We start from the raw sequence: 21,165 nt of genomic DNA, 5'->3' as shown, positions 1-21,165 counted from the left end.
GAAAAAATCTCTCTGCAAAATGGATATAGGAGGAACACGCCTTAACATAATAAAGGCTGTATATTTCAAGGCCACAGCTCACATTATATTCAATTGTGGAAAGCTGAAATCATGTCCTCCAAGATCAGGAACAAGATAAGAATGCCACTCCTGCCACTTGTATTCAGCATAGTATTGGAAGTCCTAATGACAGCAATCAGACAAGAAAAGAAATGAAAGGATTTCAAATAGGAAAGGAAGAATTAAAACTGTCACTGTTTGCAGATGACATAATACTATGTATAGAAAATCCTAAAGTCTCCACCAAAAAACTCTGGAACTAATAAATGAATTCAGTAAAGTTGCAAGACACACAGTACTATATAGAAACATATTGTGTTTCTATAAAATAATAACAAATCATTGGAAAGAGAAATTAAGAAAACAGTCTTATTTAAAATTGCACAAAAAAGAATAAGATACCTAGGAATAAATATAATTAAGGATGTTAAAAAATGTGTATTCTGAAAACTATAAGACATTGATGAAAGAAACTGAAGACTATTATACAAAAACAAATAAAAAGATATATCATGCTTATGGACCAGAAGAATTAATATTGTTAAAATGATCATACTACCCAGGGAAATGTAAATGATGAGTCACTATGTAGTATTCCTGAACTAATATATTGTATGTAAACTATATACAAATTTTTAAAAATTTAGAAAAAGGAAAATGTAGATAAATTGAACTTCACCAAAATTAAAACTTCAGAGGACATTTTAAGAAAGTAATGAGACTAAAGAGTCTCTTGATGAAAGTGAAAGAGGAGAGTGAAAAAGTTGGGTTAAGGCTCAACATTCAGAAAACTAAGATCATGGCATCTGGTCCCATCACTTCAAGGCAAATAGATGGGGAAACAGTGGAAACAGTGGCTGACTATTTTTCTGGGCTCCAAAATCACTGTGGACGGTGATTGCAGTCATGAAATTAAAAGATGCTTGCTCCTTGGAAGGAAAGTTATGACCAACCTAGACAGCATATTAAAAAGCAGAGACATTACTTTGCCAATAAAGGTCTGTCTAGTCAAGGCTATGGTTTTTCCAGTAGTCGTGTATGGATCTAAGAGTTGGACTATAAAGATAGCTGAGCACTGAAGAATTAATGCTTTTGAACTGTGGTGTTGGAGAAGACTCTTGAGAGTCTCTTGGACTACAAGAAGATCCAACCAGTCCATTCTAAAGGAGTTCAGTCCTGGGTGTTCATTGGAAGGACTGATGTTGAAGCTGAAACTCCAATACTTGGGCCACCTGATGCGAAGATCTGACTCATGGGGAAAGACCCTGATGCTGGGAAAGACTGAGGGCAGGAGGAGAAGGGGACGACAGAGGATGAGATGGTTGGATGGCATCACCGACACAATGGATATGGGTTTGGGTGGACTCCGGGAACTGGTGATGGACAGGGAGGCCTGGCGTGCTGCGGTTCATGGGGTCGCAAAGAGTCGGACATGACTGAGAGACTGAACTGAACTGAACTGAATGAGAGTCTATAGATTCGAAGAAAATATTTGTGAATCATATGTATGATAAAGGTATTATATCTAAAACATTAACAACTTATATCACTTAACAATAAAAAGACAAATAATAAAATTTTTAAATGATCAAAAGATTTGAATATATGTTTTTCCAACCAAGATTTACAAAGGGCCAATAAGCACATGAAAAGATGATCAACACCATTAGCAATTAGGGAAAATGCTAATAAAAACCACAATAAGATACCACTTCATACCTCCTAGCATGGCTAAAGTAAACAGGAAAAAAATAACAAGTGTTGGTGAGGATATGCAGAAATTTGAAATCCAAAGTACATACATTGCTAGTGTGATAGAAAAACTGTGCAGCCTTTTGAGAAAACAGTCTGACAATTCTTCAAAATATTAAATATAGAGCTAACATAACACAGCAATTCCTCTCTCAGGGATATACATTAGGGAAATGAAAATATGTTCTTATGAAAACTTACTAATAACTATTCACAGCAGCATTATTCATGATAGCCACAAAATGGAAACAACTCAAATATTTATTAACTATTGAATGGATAACTATTGAATGGATAAACTAAAGTGGTATATCTATACAATGGGATGCTATACAGCTATAAAAAGGAATCAAGTAATGGTACATGTTACAACACATATGAACATTGTGGTAAAGGGAAAAAAAAAAGTCACAAAAAGCAAGATATCATATGATTCCATTAGTACTGCATCCAGAATAGACAAATACACAGAAATGGAAAGTGGATGTCAGGATTAGAGAGAAGGAAGAGTGGGGAGTGATTGTTACTGGGTCCAAGGTTTCTTTACGGGATGAAAAAAATTCTGCTTGGGAGTAGGACACACTAATGTCCTCGAGACAGTTAATAGAGCAATCTAACACAATCTGTCATTGCAGTACCTGGGAGTCACTAGCCATTACATTTGAATCGACAGCAGGCAAAAATGGCATGTTAGAAAAAGGCAATGCATGGCTAGCCTAAATAGAACACTTTCAAAAACAATTCTTAAAAGTTTATATATAGTGGACAAAAATTAATGGCAACCATCTAGAGATAAATACTAAAGAATATTTTCACTAAGTCTTGTTGAGAAACTGGGAATAAATATAATTATAATAAATCAATTTTCATTAGAAAGTGAATACAGCTTGTCATATTTTAATAGACACAATGACATTTAAATGTTTTATAAATTTAGCATGTATAATAACTATTGACTCACTTGGAAAATTTTGTAATAATTTTAGAATAGGATAGATTGTATGTGTATGTGTGTGATACTGGTAGCAAAATATTAACTAGCATTCAATCAGAATGCTAACAAGTTGACCATTAGCTTATTTTTCTGATTATTTTTATTTGCCTGAAAAAATTTTACTATTAATGCAAATTTTTCTCTAATAAAAGAACAAATAAACATAGCTTTATTAACATTTTGTTACATTGAATTAGTTCTTCCTCCTCCCGAAAGTTATTTTTCTACTTCAGTTAATACAGTTGAATATTAATACTTCATTTATTTTCCATATATTATTTCAGCTGTCAATGCAAGTTCTTCAAAGATTTCTTCCAGGCCTTTGGTTAAATATTACAGTCCTAAGTAATTTTATTAGATCTGCCTTCACCTCTTTATTCTAGAGATATACTATAGATCAAGTAGTTGAATAATGAAGTTAACATGGAATAAAACTGACTCAAACTTTTCTGGGTCTCTTAGATTCCCTGCTCTTGGCCTCACATATACAATCACAATAGAGCCAGAGAATAGGGACGGCACAGTCAGATGGGAGACACACGTAGAGAAAGCCTTAAACCACCTATCTGCTGAGAGGACCCTAAGCCCAGCTCTGATCACCAGGGTATAGGAGCTGGAAATGAAGAGTAAGGTAGAGAAAATGACGACTGAGTTACAGGTAGCACAGATGATCTCAGTGACAGGAGTTGGCATAAGGACAACTTTATGAGGAGATCTGGTTCACATAGGAAGTGATCAGTCTTATTGAGACAACAAAACTGGAGCTGAGTGATTAGGTAAACAGACAAGAGGAAGTACAAGAAGCAACACACGCAGCAGCAGGCTCCCATGTTGATATAGCATTGTACCGTCATGACAGTGGGGAAGGGTAGGGGCCTGCAGAGGCAAGGTACCTGTCAAAGTCCAAGGCAGACAAGAAGGTCTCGGTGGTGCCCATGGAGAATAAGTAGAACTTCAGGAAGCAGCCAGAGAAAGAGACGTTGTTGGTCTCAGAGAGGTTAGTGAGTATATTGGACACAGAAGTGACATACCACATACCACAGAGTTTAGGTTTCTAACTGAATTTTACAAGTTTCTTTTCACAACTGGAAGCACTTAAATTGTAAAATTCCCAAGAGCTGTATAACTTACATGATATTTTCTAGAAAGCCATGCCTCCAGATAAGTACTAGATTCTTTTTAGAGTGGTGGCTCAGATGGTGAAGAATCTGCCTGCAATGTGGGAGACCCAGGTTCAATCCCTGGGTCAGGAAGATTCTCTGGAGGAGGGTATGGTAACCCACTCCAGTATTCTTGCCTGGAGAATCCCATGGAGAGAGGAGCCAGGTGGGCTAGAGTCCATGGGGTCACAAAGAGTTGGACACAACTGAGCGACTACACTTTTTTTCACTTTCAATCCTTTATCAGCAACATTCTGAAGGAAGATTTAAAGGATGAGTCTTTTTTTTTTTTTTCCCAGGAAAATACCTTTACTGGATTACTGGATTTACCTGGAGTCTAGTTGCTGAGGAATTTAGTGTGTTTCCCTTGTCTTCTTTTCTTTACCCCAAGGGATTTCCTCATGTGAAAGAAGTGAATGGATAGTTGAATAGCCACTGTAATTCCTTCTTATCCTGCATTAATAAGCACATTTTTGCTGCAATTTGGTCACCATCAAAATTGCCCTTATTATAATTTCTTAACTATTTAGCCATAGTAAGTTTTTTTTCTATACAATTTGATATTTTATATGTATTTAAAGAAAAGAACTTTATTGTCACACATTATCTATTTAATTATTATAGTCATTTCATTAATTCTCTATATTCCACAATTTGCCTATTTTCTTTTATATAAGTAATTTATTTCTCATTCTTTTTTCCTACCCTAAATAATGCTTGAAATGTCACTGAAAGGTACTATTTAATTATGAATTATATAAATAATTTACTTTAAAATGATTAGATCAAGATTTTATAATCTCAGGGACATAATCAAATAGATTCCTTTTGAAAATGTGTGATAGAAAGCAATCTTTTCAGGAATATCAAGACGGCAAAACAAAAAATAAGTAAGTATGCTGTGACTCATATTGCCCCATAAACTTTTTGACAGATTTGGATATGCCATAAAATACTTGAGAAACTTTTAAAGTAGTGATTTGGAGTTTGTGTTTGATCTCTGATCTTAACAAATACCTATTAAAATATAAAATTAATATAAAAGTTGGAAAAATCATCTATAACAAAAAATAAATATATAAATAAGCATAGTAGTAGTTTTTGTGACCTTCGATTAGGCAAAGATTTCTTAGATATGAAACCAGCATCACAAGTGATAAAAGGTAAAAAGATAAATTGGACTTCATTAAAATTCAAAGGACAATCATAAAAGTAAAAATGTAACTCACAGATTGATAAAAGATATTTGCAAATTATTTATCTAATAAGTGACTTATATCCAGAGTATATATAAAGAACTCTACAGTTGAGAATTAGAAAGATGAATAGGCTAATGTTTTAAAAATTGTCAGGGATTTGAATATATTATTCCCAGAGAAGACATGCAAGTGGCCAATAAGCACACTGAAAGATAATCAGCGTCCTTATCATTAGGGAAATGCAAGTGAGCACCACAATAAGATACCTCTTCATATATACAAGGATAGCCAAAGGACAAAAAAAAGAAAGAGCAAACAGCAAGTGTTGGTGAGGATACAGAGAAAATGAACCCCATACATTTCATACTATGCTGATATGATAGTAAAGATGGCACAGTCACTTCGGAAAATAGTCTGACAATTCCTCAAAATATTAAATAGTTAACATACGACACAGCAATTCCTCTCCCTGGAGTAAACCCCCCAAAATGAAAATATATGTTCACACAAAAACTTGTACATGTATAATTCATAATAGACCAATGATGGAAACAACTCAAACGTCTATCAACTATTGAATAGATAAAATGTGGTATATCCATATTAAGAAATGCTATTCAGCCATAAAAAGGAATAAAGTACAGATAAACATGCCCAGCAAAAATGAATCTTGTACACATTGTGTTAAGTGAAAGAAGTTGGTCACAAAAGGTCACACATATTGTATGATTCCATTTATATGAAACTTTGAGAATAAGCAAATCTATAGAACAGAAAGTAGATTAATTGTTTCCAAAGACTGGAGAGAGGAAGGATAGGGGGAGTAATAACTAATGGATTAATGGTCTTTTTGTGGAATGAGGAAAATTCTGGCTGACAGTATGAGATGTTATTGTTCTTGACATAGTTAGCAAAGCAAATCTAGTAATTTCTGTAATTGCAACAATACCTGAGGGTCACTGGCTGTTATCTCTAGCTTGTAGAATGCACAAATGATGTATCAGGAAAAGGCAGTGTATGGTTTATTTTATAGAGAATTTATTTTAAAAATAATTATTAAATTAAACATATAATGGAGAAATAATGGCAACCATCTGGATCCAAATTCTGAGTATTTAAACTAAATCTTGATGAGGAAGTGGGAAGTACAATTATGATAAATGAACTTTTACAAAGAAGTTAATTAATTTTGTCATGTCTTTAATATTGACATAGAAATTAAAATTTAAATGTTGTTTTGTAAATTTAGCATGACTTTTGACTTACCAGAGAAATATTAGTAATAAATATTTGATTATTGTGTATACATGTGTAACTGATATGGTGACATCAAAATTTTAGCTAGTATTAAGTCTGAATGCCAGGAAGATGACTGACTGATTATTTTTTCTTTGATTATTTTTATTTGAATATGAAACAAATTTACTATTAAGGTAAATTTTCTCAAACAATAAAAAAATGGACAGATGGCCACAGTTAATTTAATAAACATTTAATTACATTTGACTATGTTCTTCTCCCTCCCCCAAATATATTTGTCTCATGTGGTTAATACAATTGAATGCTAATCTTTCAATCATTTATTTCACATATATTATTTCAGTTGCAAACACAAGTTCTTCAAAGATTTCTGCCAGGCCTCTGCCTAAATCTCACAGTCTTAAATAATTTCCTCAGAGCCTCCTTCATCTCTTTATTCCGGAGACTATAGATCAAAGGGTTGAACAGTGGAGTTAACACAGAATAAAACAAAGTCACATATTTCTGAATCCCGGCTGGATTGCCTGCCGTTGGGCTCACATATACGACCATAATAGAGCCATAGAACAGAGACACTACAGACAGATGGGAGCCACAGGTAGAGAAAGCCTTATGCCGGCCTTCTGCTGAGGGGACCCTAAACACAGCTCTGATCACCAGGGTGTAGGAGCTGGTAATGAAGAGTAAGGTGGAGAAAATGAGGACTGAATTGTAGATGGCACAGATGATCTCAGTGACAGGAGCTGGCACACAAGACAGCTTTATAAGGGGTCCTGGGTCACATAGGAAGTGATCAATTTTATTGAGACAACAAAAGGGGAGTTGAGAGATTAGATATATAGGCAAGAGGAAGTACAAGAAGCCACACAGCCAGCAGCAGGCTCCCATTCTGATGCAGCGTTGCACCGTCATGACAGTGGGGTAGTGAAGGGGCCTGCAGATGGCAAGGTACCTGTCAAAGGCCATGGCAGACAAGAAGAGGGTCTCAGTGGTGCCCATGGAGAAGAAGAAGTAGAACTGGAGGAAACATCCAGAGAAGGAGATGGTGTTGGTCTCAGAAAGAAAGTTGGCTAGCATATTAGGGACAGTGGAGGTGATAAACCAGATCTCCAGGAAGGAAAAATTGGCCAGCAAGATGTACATTGGAGTTTGCAGTTGATGGTCGCACCTCACAGCACAGATAATGCACAGATTTCCAATGAGTGTCAGAATATATGTGCCAGAAAAAACTGAGAAACAGAGGATCCGAATTTCCCAAGTATAAGGGAAGCCTAAAAGGATGAATTTACTCACAGAGCTAGAGCAATTCTCTACATGGGTATACTTATTTGCTTTCAAAGCTGCAAAAGAATGACAGATTTCCAGGTTAGAATTGGCCTTATGAAACATTACTCATTAGGGCAGATGACTTGCTTTGAGCCACATTACTTTGTGCTGTACTTAGTTGCGTCCAACTCTTCGGTACCCCATGGACTGTAGCCCACCAGGCTCATCTGTCCATGGGATCCTCCAGTCTAGAATACTGGAGTGGGTTGCCATGCCCTCCTCCAGGAGAGTTTCCCAACCCAGGGATCAAACACAGATCTCCCACATTGCAGGAGGATTCTTTACTGTCTGAGCCACCAGGGAAGCTCAAGAATACTGGAGTGGGAAGCCTATCCCTTCTCCAGTGGATCTTCCTGACCCAGGAATTGAATCGTGGTCTCCTGCATTGCAGGCAAATTCTTTACCAGCTGAGCTACCTACCATATACAGAGATGTTACTATGATTTTCAAGTATTCATATTCCTATTCTGGATATAATAAAAACAAAGTGAACAAAGAGCTTTCCTAATTTCCTACAGCTAACAAAGTGTTGACAGTAAGTAAATATGTATAAGGACTTACCACTTTAAATAATACTGAAAAAAACACAGATTCTGCTCCCCCCAAAAAACAAATAAAAACACATCCAAGTTAACTCAGTGTTTGTGACATACAAAGGCATTAAAGATAATGCTATTCAATATTCTTTGTTCTATTAGTGAGAAATATGTCAAGTTGAATTAAGGACAATATCAGCAGATCTAAATCCTTTATACAACTTTAAATTTTTTTGAGTTAAGCTATGAGAAATACTCCTATATCTTTTTTTTCCTATATCTTTTTAAGAATAGATTATAAGTCAATATTAAAATGAAAATTTATGAGAGTTCACATTTCAATTCCTCCCTTCAGTAAAAACACACTCTCAAAAATACATGTTGAAGTCAAGTAAGTATCAATTATTAAAATGTCATGTTTACTTATTATGCTCACAAAGAATGTCCTAAATTTTGCAATCTCAAGTACAAATAAAATTCCTTGCCTGCTACTCATTAAAAGTAACAGAAAGTACAGGGGATAGACTTTTCTGAAAGAAGGAGTATCCATTCATTTTCTGGAATTTTCCCTGGTTTAGGATCAGAACACCCTTATATAGAGCAGGAATAAAAAGGAGCATCTGGCAAAATCCTTTAAGAGTTTTAGCAAATGTTTGAAGTAACATTTTTTATAAGCTCTCATATAAAATCTCGGCTATGATTCTGGAGAAATAGTATTTTTATAATTCCCATATTAAGTTATAAAACAAGAAGGGGTAGAAGAAAGAAATAAGGAAAGCTCAGACAGATGTGAGCTTTACCTTACCTGAAGATACAAGATGAATATCATAGAATTCCGTATAGTTGAATGCCATTTTCCACATCTGAGTATACAGAAAAACCAAATACAACAGTTTTCTCATATCTCAGAAAAACCAGATATAGTAGTGCTCCATGAATTATTGTGGGAATTCATATGAATTGCTGAATAGGCTGTTAGGAACAGCATTATGGGATTAAGAAGTCAGTCATGGGTACTCTTCAGGTTTGCCCTCTGTAGTTCTCCCTTTTTATATAAACTGTAAAGGCAAAGGGACAGTGGCAAAGAAAATCGTGGTCTAGACAGAATCAAATGAAGAATTTAAATATTGTTCCCTTTTATGTTCTGTAGAGGCCATCTTTGGAAACTGGCCCTCTAGAGAGGGAATTCATAACACAGTAGTTCTGTTGAACCTGGTTTCCTATTTTGGTCTTTATTCAGCATGCTGGATTAAGTTTCAGATTCTTACACATTTTTTATTCTAATTTGAAGATTTCTCTTTAGTAATAATGAGGAGGAGTGGAAACAAAAAAACTGGCAGGGAAAGTTTGCTGTTTTAGCTATGATGGAAAGTAAATTTATCTCTAGTGATTAGAAGAAAGTTGTGACTGGCAATGAGACTTGATTTTACATTTGAAGAAAAGTCTCTGGAATAAAGGTTAGCATAGTGATTAGAAGTCTGTGTATTTAACCATATTAAAGACCTCTTTCCATGTGCTAAATCCATCTTTAATGCCCTACCCCAAACTCACCACCACCACCACGTTGAGAGACACATTCTTTAGCTATGATATTTTAAAATAAAAAGTAATTAACAAAAATTTAGCATGCAGTTAGCCACTTTAATAACATGTTTGAATGATTCTGTACTAAAATATTATTATTATTATATGTTTATATAAGATTTTACACAATGACTACCTAATTGTTGAGCCCTTAGATAACCAGATAGATAACCTTAGATAACCAGAGTTACAAAGATTATATTATATTAAGCCACATTCTAGAGTAAAATATTTCCAAATAATAGAACATTATCAAGTAAGATGTATACCTTAAGAGCTATCCATTATTGTATCATATGTGAATATAATATATAAATATAACACAATTTTTAATTAATAAAGGTAACATAAGAATGTCTTAACAGATGTAGAAGCAAAAATAGATAAACTTGAAACCCATTTTTGATAAAGTAAACCAGAAATAGAAATAAATGATCTAAATTGATTAAAAAAACCTCTTCATCAGAAATAATTGGCAAAATCATATTTTAGTAGTAAAACACAAAAACATTACAATTAAAATCAAGGACAAAACAAAATATTCCTATGACAGAGTTATTGTTCTAAGTGATTCATTTTCCTTTTTTCCTAAAGGATAACGTTTCTATCTTTCACAAATGTTAGACGAGGTAATGTGACTTTGTTTGCCCAGTAAGACAAATTTACATATGGCACTTTTAAAGAAAACCTTTAAGAACCATTATGCAATGCATCATAGCTCTTTTTCCCGTGCAATAAAGTACACCCATGGCTGATTCATGTTATATGATTCAGCAATTTCATGTCTGGGTATTTATCAAAGAAAACAAAAACCTAATTGAAAAAGATATATGTACCCCAGTGTTTATTGTAGCATTATTTACAATAGCCAAAATTTCAAACCTAAATTTCATTACCCTGACATCAAAGCCAGACAAACACATAGGAAATGAAAACTACAGATCAATATCTCTAATGAATGCTGAAATAAAAGTCATCAACAGATATTCAACATCATATAGCATATTAAAAGGATTGTACACTGTGACAAAGTGGGTTTTTTTCCTGGAATGCAAGGATGGTTTAAAAGATGAAGAGCAGTCAAAGTAATATATTAACTACAGGAAGGACTAAACCCACATGTATATCTCAACTAATGCAGAGAAAATATCTGACCAAACTCCTCACCCTTACATGATAAGAAACATACAAAAAAAAAAAAACAAACAAACACTAGGGGTAGAAGTGAATTATCTCAGCATAATAAAGACCATTTAGGAAAAGATTCACAGCTAACATTAGAGCCAATGGTGAAAGACTGAAAACATTTCCTCTAGATTAGAAATAAGGCAAGAATTCCCACTTTTACCTCTACTATTCAACATAAGAGGAAGTCCAGAGCTATCACACAAGAAAAAGAGGTAAATATTATCCTGAAATAGAAAAGGAAGAAGTAAAATAATTTCTGATTGTAGACAACATGATCTTATAAGTAGAAAACCCTACAGATTCCAACAAACTGTTAGACCTTATGAACAAATTCAGCAAAGTTGTAAGATTAAAAACTCAAAACACAAAAAATTATTTGCACTTCTAGGTACTATAAACAGTCTAAAGTAAAATTAAATATCATTCGTTTACAATAGTATCAAAATTAAAATAGGAGTGAAGCTAACATAAGGAGGTTGAAGATACATACACTGAAAACTATAACATACTGTTGAAATAAATTATAGAGCCAAATTAATGGAAAGACATTCTGTGTTCATGGATTGGAAGACATAATATTGTTAAGATGTGCATACTAGCCAAAGTAATCTATAGATTCAATATAATAATATTTAGGCTAAGTGAATATAGCAAAATCACTACAACTATTTAAAAAATAAAATTAAAGAAAAAGAAATTTACAGTAGTTCAAAAATAACATAAAGAGTAAAAATATCTAACTAAACTTTACTCTGAAAACTAAAACACATAACTGAGAGAAATTAAGTGAAGCAATATGTTCATGTTTATGTACCACATGACTCATTGCTGTTACATGGCAATGATCCCAAAGTTATATTGTTTGACTGATATATTGAAATTCCAATTAGTATCCTTATAAGTATGCTAAAGAAAGTTGATAAGCTAATTCTAAACTGTAGGTAAAAAAGAATAGGGTCTAGAATACACAGAGCAATATTAGAGAACAAAGGGGGAGATATATATTATCAGATATCAAGATTTAATACAAATCTTAATGTGACAGTGCAGTATTAGTAAAAGTATAAAAAATAGAGAAGATTGAAATGGAGGCCCATATATAGTGTTATTTATCACACAGCCTCCACTGCAATCTAGCCAGAAATCAATTGTCTCTTTAGTAAATATTTTTAGGTCAATTAAATATCCATATGAAAGAAAATGAAACTTGACATCCTAACTCACACCACATACAGTTAATTTTAAAAGGAGCATATCCTTACTTACATGTGAAAACCAAAAATCTTTAAGCATCTATTTTAAAATGAGAATATGTTCATGACTTTGAGAGAAAGAAATATTTTTCAAAAGAAATGTCTTTAACCATATACGAAAAAACTTGACAGTATTAAAACTAAGAGCTTCTGCTTACTAAGACACCATTAAGTGAAAAGGTAAATGCTAATAGAATTAGATCATTGCAATACATATATTCAACAAGGGATTTGCTTATACATGATACAAATAATTTAAGTCAGTAAGAAAATGCCCATGATCCAGTTAAAAATTGAGCAAATAATTTGAATTGGCATCTTATGAAAAATATTTCCAAATAGCCCATAGACATATGAAAAAGATGTCAGTTTGATTTTGGATTTTTCCTACAACACTGAAGATAAAAGCTGATATGAGAGAATAGCATGTTTATATTACAGAAAGGGAAACTAGTGATGACAATAAAGAAAAATATTTGGCAGTTTTTTATTGAATTAAACATACATTTATCCTACAATTGAAAAGTTTCAGTTGATATACACATACATCCAACAGAAATGAGTGCTATGTCCATCAAAAAACATGAGCAGGAATGTTGACAGCAGCTTTATTTGTACCTGCCAAATGTCCAACAACAATGTAATGTGTAAGTAAATTATGGTATGTTCATACAATGGAAAAAATAATACAGTTCACTGGTAACAAAAAATAAACACTGATTAGCATAATTGCTTGGAATAATTTCACAGATAGTATTAAATCAAAGTAATCAAACATATACAGCATTATCATATAATTCCCCTTATTGAAGTTCAAGAAGGCTAAATTAATTAAGAGTGATTAGAAATCATAAAAAGAGTTTTAGGGTTTTTGACTGAGAGGAGGATATGAGGAAGCCTCCTGAGGTACTGTTGATATGCTATTTCTCTGTTCGTTTGGAAGTTTACATAGGTAAAAATTGAATCAATTATAAATTTAGGCTAAGATTAAAAATCAATATTTCAACTATTAGCATCTTATAATATCCTTGAAATCTAGAGAATTTCTGTACATTAATAATGAAAACATAATAGACGGCTAAGTGATAACATGCACATGAAATTTTCAGAAGAAGGAGTATTCAGTTCAGTTCAGTTGCTCAGTCGTGTCTGACTCTTTGCACCTCATGGACTGCAGCCAGGCCTCCCTGTCCATCACCAACTCCCGGAGTTTACTCAAACCGGTGTCCATTGAGTCGGTGATGCCATCCAGCCATCTCATTCTCTGTTGTCCCGTCTCCTGCCTTCAATCTTTTTCAAATGAGTCAGCTCTTCACATCATATGACTAAATTATTGGAGTTTCAGCTTCAACATCAGTCCTTCCTGTGAACACCCAGGACTGATCTCCTTTAGGATGCAATTTGTTGGATCTCCTTGCAGTCCAAGGGACTCAAGGGTCTTCTCCAGCACTGCAGTTCAAAAGCATCAATTCTTCGGTGCTCAGCTTTCTTCACAGCCCAACTCTCACATCCATACATGACTACTGGAAAAACCACAGCCTTGGCTAGACAGACTTCTGGACAAGACTTCCCTGGTGGCTCAGAGGGTAAAAGCATCCGCCTACAATGCGGGAGACCTGAGTTTGATCCCTGGGTGGGGAACAACCCCCTGGAGAAGAAAATGGCAACCCACTCCAGTATTCTTACCCGGAAAATCCCAGAGACAGAGGAGCCTGGCAGGCTGCAGTCCATGGGCTCGCAAAGAGTCGGACATGACTGAGCCACTTCACTTCACTTGACTAGATGGAACTTTGTTGGCAAAGTATGTCTCTGCTTTTTAATATGCTGTCTAGGTTGGCCATAACTTTCCTTCCAAGGGTAAGCGTCTTTTAATTTCATGTCTGCAATCACCATCTGCAGTGATTTTAGAGCCCCCCAAAATAAAGTCAGCCACTGTTTCCCCATCTATTTCCCATGAGGTGATGGGACCAGATGCCATGATCTTAGTTTTCTGAATGTTGAGCTTTAAGCCAACTTTTTCACTCTCCTCTTTCACTTTCATCAAGTGGCTCTTTAGTTCCTCTTCACTTTCTGCCATAAGGGTGGTGCCATCTGCATATCTGAGGTTATAGATATTTCTCCCAGCAATCTTGATTCCAGCTTGTGCTTAAAGAATATACAAATAATTAAAAACCCAAAGATGTTCATTAATACTGCTGATGAGGCAAACACAAATTAAGATAATGAACTATTATTTTGCCTATATATTTGCAAAATTACAATAAAGATTGACATTCAGTGTTAGAAAGCGTGCAAAATAGCACCATGTATACTGTTCACAGGAGAAAAAAACAGTCTGTCAACATTCTTCTCAGAAATTTCACTCTCAGCGCTGTATCCTTTCCAAATACCCAATAAATACCTAAATAACTATGAGCAAAATTTAAAATTATTCATTGTAGTGCTGTTTGCAGAAGTTATAAAATAATAAATGATATGCGTGTCAATTAGTGAATATTTATTTCATTATAGCAAAGCTATTTTAAAAATATTATGTATTAAAAATATTATGTATTATTTAAAAAAGAATTAGCATACAGTATGTGAAAGTATATCCATACATCAATCTTTCTCTCTCTTTCTGTTCCTTCTTCTCCTTTTCTCTCTATTCACCCCTCTCTCTTCTTCTTTCACCTTGTGGTATGGATGTGACAGTGGAAGAAAGGGTGAGATTTTATTCTTATTCACATATTTCTATAATTTAGAAAAATAAAACAATATAAAATCTAAAGTGGGAATCCTGACTAGAAAAGGCACTCCAAATAGAGAAAGGGGTGAAAAGGTTTACTGTTTTTGGCAAGGCACTTGGAACCAAACTTTTCCTAGTGTTTCATTATCTTTCTTATTAACCTCAGTCCTGAGAACATTTACCTCTCAATTACATAACATTTTAAAAATAGGTCTGCTATAATGAAACAAATATTCAATTAATGGATATGCCTATAATTTATTATTTCATAACTTATGCAAACAGCACTAAAATGAATAATTTTAAATTTAGAAATTTTAAATAACCCAGCTGACATACTGGAACTATCATCCAGCTGATATATTATAAAAAATAATCTTTTTTCCTCTTTTTTTTTTTTCTGTCCATTTCTATTTACCCCTGCATCCCACTATTACACTAAAATACACATATTTTTTTGTGTTTGGTAATTTCTGGCAATAGATTGTGATTTAAAAATTTTAATAATTCCCATTGTGATTTGATTATGAGTACCTGAATCCCTAAATCCCTGAATGCCAAAATTTCTTAATAATGGCCAGTGTAACCTGGGTGTTCCACTTTATTTATTTATTTTCCTACATCTATAGTTTTTAGGATGGCTCTGTAGTGTTAATGTGCCAGGCTTCTGTGACCACAAGACCTGAGACTCTACACTTTATATGCAGAAGGTATATAATTAGACTTAAACTCTATTATGTTGAAAGCTTTACTTCATGTTCCTGTTATCTATACCCATTTGCAAGATCAGTATTTAATGGATATTGCAGAATTTTTTAGTAGTAGAGCATATTGTATATGTAATATCAAGTATATAAATCAAAAAATACATTTTAGAAAGCTTTCAAGAATATATGACTCACTAAAGTTAATCATGTTTGCTTCTTGGTATTAGAAAAATTATTTTCCTCATGTTTTTCACGTTTATAAATTTCAGCAATAAATGTTTATTATTTTCATAATTATAAAAATGTTTAAGCATGAAAAATTAAATAGTGAAATATTTAAAACCCTGCTTTTAATAAATCTGAGGTCTTTTATGTTATACCTAGACAACAATAATTGCTCTGTAAAAAAGTAACATGGATTATAATTAAGGGGATTTTTAATCTGAAATTTAGTAACTAAAATAAGCAACAATTAAGTTGCAAATAAAGGACAAAATCCAAATATTCAGTTTTTTAATATAAAATAAGAGTTTTACAATCAAAAAAGCTGTGTGGGTATTTATAACTGCACAAATTTACAGAGAGTTATATATTAATCAAAAGTATAATTGAGTTTATTATAGAAAATTTAAAACTATCAATAAGTAAAAAGAAAAATTTTTTATGTCCAAGTAAATATTTATTTATAAAATATTTATATTTTATGTCCAAGTAAATATGTCCAAGTAAATATTTATATTTTGTTGTCTTTTCCTTTAGTATAGCTGTTTATATAGCTAAACTTTTCTGTGTATGTAAATCTTTTTCATGTTTTAAGTATGTTTTTATGTGTTGTTTTATTTCTCTTTATTAGTTTGCCATTTTCTCAGGTTAATGAATTTTTTTTGCAATCATTATTTTAATAAAATGATACTTAAATTTGGGAGATTTTCTTCATATTATTCCTTGATAATTTTAATGTTAGCATATAAATAACAATATTTCTATTCATATAATTTATTTTTTCTTTTTTTCATATAATTTCTTTAATTGGGAAGTATATACATTTTTACTGTTTTCTTTAATTTTTATTTGGTTTAAAATTATCTTTTTCAAAACTTGCATTCTTGTTAAATGCCTAAATGAAGATATTCAGTTCATAGATTCAAATGGGACATGAACTATGATGACAAAATATAAAGAATATTCACTGATATTATACTTGAACTTATTGTCTTAATTCCTCAAAACATCGCTATGTGTGTGGTAGCACTGTAGACTTTGAGTCAATAGCAGCTATCATGTGTAGCCACAGTCCTCAATATACTATTACCCATTTCATTTCATGCAGTAGCACCTTCTAGCTCTTGCTCGTATGAATGGATGAAATACACAAACACACTCCCTGGACTGCTAATTCTTTCGTATAAGAGAAATCATTTCTTTGTGCTCAATTTGATAGGAGTCAAACAGGGAGTAACTTGAATGTATGAATAACCATTATATGATTCTATTTAGATCAATAAAAGCATACTGTGTGCCCACACATCCACAGCTATGACTTAAGATAGAAAATGTTATTATAGATAATAATAAGCTGGATGGAAGTGTATTATAACAATAATATGCAGGACAGACATTCAGCAAATTCAGTTCAGTTCAGTTCAGTCGCTCAGTCGTGTCCGACTCTTTGTCACCCCATGAATCTCAGCACGCCAGGCCTCCCTGTCCATCACCAACTCCCGGAGTTTACTCAAACTCATGCCCATTGAGTCGGTGATGCCATCCAGCCATCTCATCCTCTGTCGTCCCCTTCTCCTCCTGCCCCCAATCCCTCCCAGCATCAGGGTCTTTTCCAATGAGTCAACTCTTCGCATGAGGTGGCCAAGTATTGGAGTTTCAGCTTCAGCATCAGTCCTTCCAATGAACACCCAGGACTGATCTCCTTCAGTATGGACTGGTTGGATCTCCTTGCAGTCCAAGGGACTCTCAAGAGTCTTCTCCAACACCACAGTTCAAAAGCATCAATTTTTCGGCGCTCAGCTTTCTTTACAGTCCAACTCTCACATCCATACATGACCATTGGAAAAACCATAGCCTTGACCAGATGAACCTTTGTTGGCAAAGTAATGTCTCTGCTTTTTAATATGCTGTCTAGGTTGGTCATAACTTTCCTTCCAAGGAGTAAGCGTCTTTTAATTTCATGGCTGCAATCACTATCTGCAGTGACTTTGGAGCCCCAAAAAATAAAGTCTGACACTGTTTCCATTGTCTCCCCATCTATTTCCCATGAGGTGATGGGACCAGATGCCATGATCTTAGTTTTCTGAATGTTGAGCTTTAAGCCAACTTTTCACTCTCCTCTTTCACTTTCATCAAGAGGCTTTTTAGTTCCTCTTCACTTTCTGCCATAAGGGTGGTGTCATCTGCATATCTGAGGTTATTGATATTTTTCCAGGCAATCTTAATTCCAGCTTGTGCTTCTTCCAGCCCAGCATTCCTCATGATGTACTCTGCATATAAGTTAAATAAGCAGAGTGACAATATACAGCCTTGACGTACTCCTTTTCTTATTTGGAACCAGTCTGTTATTCCATGTCCAGTTCTAATTGTTGCTTCCTGACCTGCATATAGGTTTCTCAAGAGGCAGGTCAGGTGGTCTGGTATTCCCATGTCCTTCAGAATTTTCCACAGTTTATTGTTATCCACACAGTCAAAGGCTTTGGCATAGTCAATAAAGTAGAAATAGATGTTTTTCTGGAACTCTCTTGCTTTTTCGATGATCCAGCGGATATTGGCAATTTGATCTCTGGTTCCTCTGCCTTTTCTAAAACCAGCTTGAACATCTGGAAGTTCTCCGTTCACGTATTGCTGAAGCCTGGCTTGGAGAATTTTGAGCATTACTTTACTAGCGTGTGAGATGAGTGCAATTGTGCAGTAGTTTGAGCATTCTTTGGGATTGCCTTTCTTAGGGATTGGAATGAAAACGGACCTTTTCCAGTCCTATGGCCACTGCTGAGTATTTATTATTTATGCCACTGCTGGCATATTGAGTGCAGCACTTTCACAGCATCATTTTTCAGGATTTGAAATAGCTCAACTGGAATTTCATCACCTTCACTAGCTTTGTTTGTTGTGATGCTTTCTAAGGCCCACTTGACTTCACATTCCAGGATGTCTGGCTCTAGGTGAGTGATCACACCACTGTGATTATCTGGGTCATGAAGATCTTTTTTGTACAGTTCTTCTGTGTATTCTTGCCACCTCTTCTTAATATCTTCTGCTTCTGTTAGGTCCATACCATTTCTGTCCTTTATTGAGCCCATTTTTGCATGAAATATTCCCTTGGTATCTCTAATTTTCAGCAAACTTAGATAAGTGTCATTACTTAGGTAATGAGCCAGCAATAAGACCAAAGTGGCAAATAAACTTCCCTCTAGCCATTTTTACAGGGTGGAGCCTCAAGAGTTATCGTCATAGAAAAGGCCACACGGTTATTATAGTAGCCTAACCATCTAAAGGCAATGGCACCCCACTCCAGAAGTCTTGCCTGGAAAATCCCATGGACAGAGGAGCCTGGTAGCTGCAGTCCATGGGGTTGCTAATAGTCGGACATGACTGAGTGACTTCACTTTCACTTTTCACTTTCGTGCATTGGAGAAGGAAATGGCAACCCACTCCAGTGTTCTTGCCTGGAGAATCCCAGGGATGGGGGAGCCTGGTGGGCTGCCGTCTATGGGGTCGCACAGAGTCGGGCATGACTGAAGCGACTTAGCAGCAGCAGCAACCATCTAAAGTGTGATGATTTCTTATCTCAGATAAAAGCTTTATAGACTCTAATGCTTGTACGCTGGAATTTTAAATTCTATCTTCTAGTTTTATTTTTTCTAAAGATTATAATTTTTTAAGAGTGTTAATATCTTAGTGAAATGTAATATTGCCTTGAGACAATGTAAAATAGGGGAAGGAAAATGCTGACTGATGGAAGATAGAGATGCATCAGTGGAAGTTAAAAGTCCAGTACTGGTGACTTTCCTCAAAAAATGTTGGCTACTTCATCAGTATCTCAAAGCTAGAGTTGTTGGGAAATATGTATTCATGTCATCTATGGAAAAATAATTTCTTCCAGCTAACCAATCAAGATGCATCCTAGGGAAAAAGTTCACTTTTGAAATAAGGTTCTTACATTTTGTGTGAAATATCTTATCCATTTTTAACATTACTAATGCCCCATTGTTTAATTTTTTGATCCAGGTGAAACCAGATCAAATGGATGAAAACCAAACAAAAGTAGTGAGAGAATTTATCCTGGCAGGTTTCTCACAGACACAATCTATTGAAACAGGACTATTTGTACTATTTCTTCTCTTCTATGTGTCCACTTGGGTAGGAAATGTCCTTATCATGATCACAGTAGTCTATGATAACCATCTGAATTCATCACCCATGTATTTCCTTCTTGGCAACCTCTCTTTCCTCGATCTATGTTATTCAACAGTAACTACCCCTAAGCTTCTGGCCGACTTTCTTGATAACGAAAAGCTCATTCCCTATGACCAATGCATTGTGCAGCTCTTCTTCCTGCATATTGTAGGGGCAGCAGAGATGTTCCTGCTCACAGTGATGGCCTATGATCGCTATGCTGCCATTTGTCGCCCCCTGCACTATACCACTGTCATGAGCCGAGGATTATGCTGTGTGTTGGTAGCTGCCTCCTGGATGGGAGGATTTGTACACTCTACTGTTCAGACAATTCTCACTGTCCGTCTGCCCTTTTGTGGGCCAAATCAGGTGGACAACTTCTTTTGTGATGTTCCCCCTGTCATCAAACTTGCCTGTGCAGACACTTTTGTCATTGAATTGCTAATGGTATCTAACAGTGGGCTGATTTCTACGAGCTCCTTTGTAGTGCTGGTTTCTTCCTATGCCACCATCCTAGTCAGGATTCGCTCCAAGGAAGGAAGGCAAAAGGCACTCTCAACCTGTGGCTCTCACCTGATGGTGGTAACACTCTTCTTTGGACCCTGCATTTTCATCTATGCTCGTCCCTTCTCCACTTTTTCTGTGGACAAGATGGTGTCTGTACTCTACAATGTTATTACTCCCATGCTGAACCCCCTCATCTATACACTTCGGAACAAAGAGGTCAAGTCAGCCATGCGAAAGCTGTGGGATAGAAGTGGACTTACTTGGAAAAAGCAGGAGACATAAGAAAATGAAGTGAGTTTTTGCAGGCAAAGAATCTCGGGTTAGAATAATTGCTTTGGCAAGAATGTGTTAGGAGATGGTAGCTTAGTTGTTTGATTTTCTTCCATTAAATCATAATATTCCTATTTATGGCTTTATAACAAAATTAAACCCAGAAAAACTCCTTTCATACTAAATTGTTCTATTTTCTGCTTCCTTTTCATCCCTAAAGAAAATTTGGTTTCTGTTTCC

General features: G+C 34.8%; 2 protein-coding genes and 1 pseudogene across 2 annotated transcripts; 1 reads left to right on the top strand and 2 right to left on the bottom strand.

Moving 5' to 3' along the window:
* Positions 1-3,196: 3,196 nt before the first annotated feature.
* On the bottom strand, positions 3,197-3,842 carry LOC122705672 (annotated as a pseudogene).
* Positions 3,843-6,785: 2,943 nt separating this feature from the next.
* LOC122705670 (olfactory receptor 11H4-like) lies at positions 6,786-7,814 on the bottom strand. The gene has a single exon (XM_043921087.1). It carries the CDS (start codon positions 7,812-7,814, stop codon positions 6,786-6,788), a length of 1,029 nt encoding a protein of 342 aa, XP_043777022.1.
* Positions 7,815-19,906: 12,092 nt separating this feature from the next.
* Positions 19,907-21,024, top strand: LOC122705417 (olfactory receptor 4Q2). The gene has a single exon (XM_043920783.1). It carries the CDS (start codon positions 19,996-19,998, stop codon positions 20,935-20,937), a length of 942 nt encoding a protein of 313 aa, XP_043776718.1. The 5' UTR covers positions 19,907-19,995; the 3' UTR covers positions 20,938-21,024.
* Positions 21,025-21,165: the final 141 nt, after the last annotated feature.

The sequence above is a fragment of the Cervus elaphus genome, chromosome 12, assembly GCF_910594005.1.
Source record: "Cervus elaphus chromosome 12, mCerEla1.1, whole genome shotgun sequence".
NCBI classification, from domain to species: domain Eukaryota; kingdom Metazoa; phylum Chordata; class Mammalia; order Artiodactyla; family Cervidae; genus Cervus; species Cervus elaphus.
The sequence above is the reverse complement of the archived record's forward strand: the minus strand, read 5'-3'. Positions and strand labels throughout refer to the sequence as shown.

Excerpts from the sequence above, each read along its gene's own strand:
- LOC122705670 (XM_043921087.1), bottom strand. The coding sequence starts at position 7,814 with ATGTTTCATAAGGCCAATTCTAACCTGGAAATCTGTCATTCTTTTGCA.
- LOC122705417 (XM_043920783.1), top strand. The coding sequence starts at position 19,996 with ATGGATGAAAACCAAACAAAAGTAGTGAGAGAATTTATCCTGGCAGGT.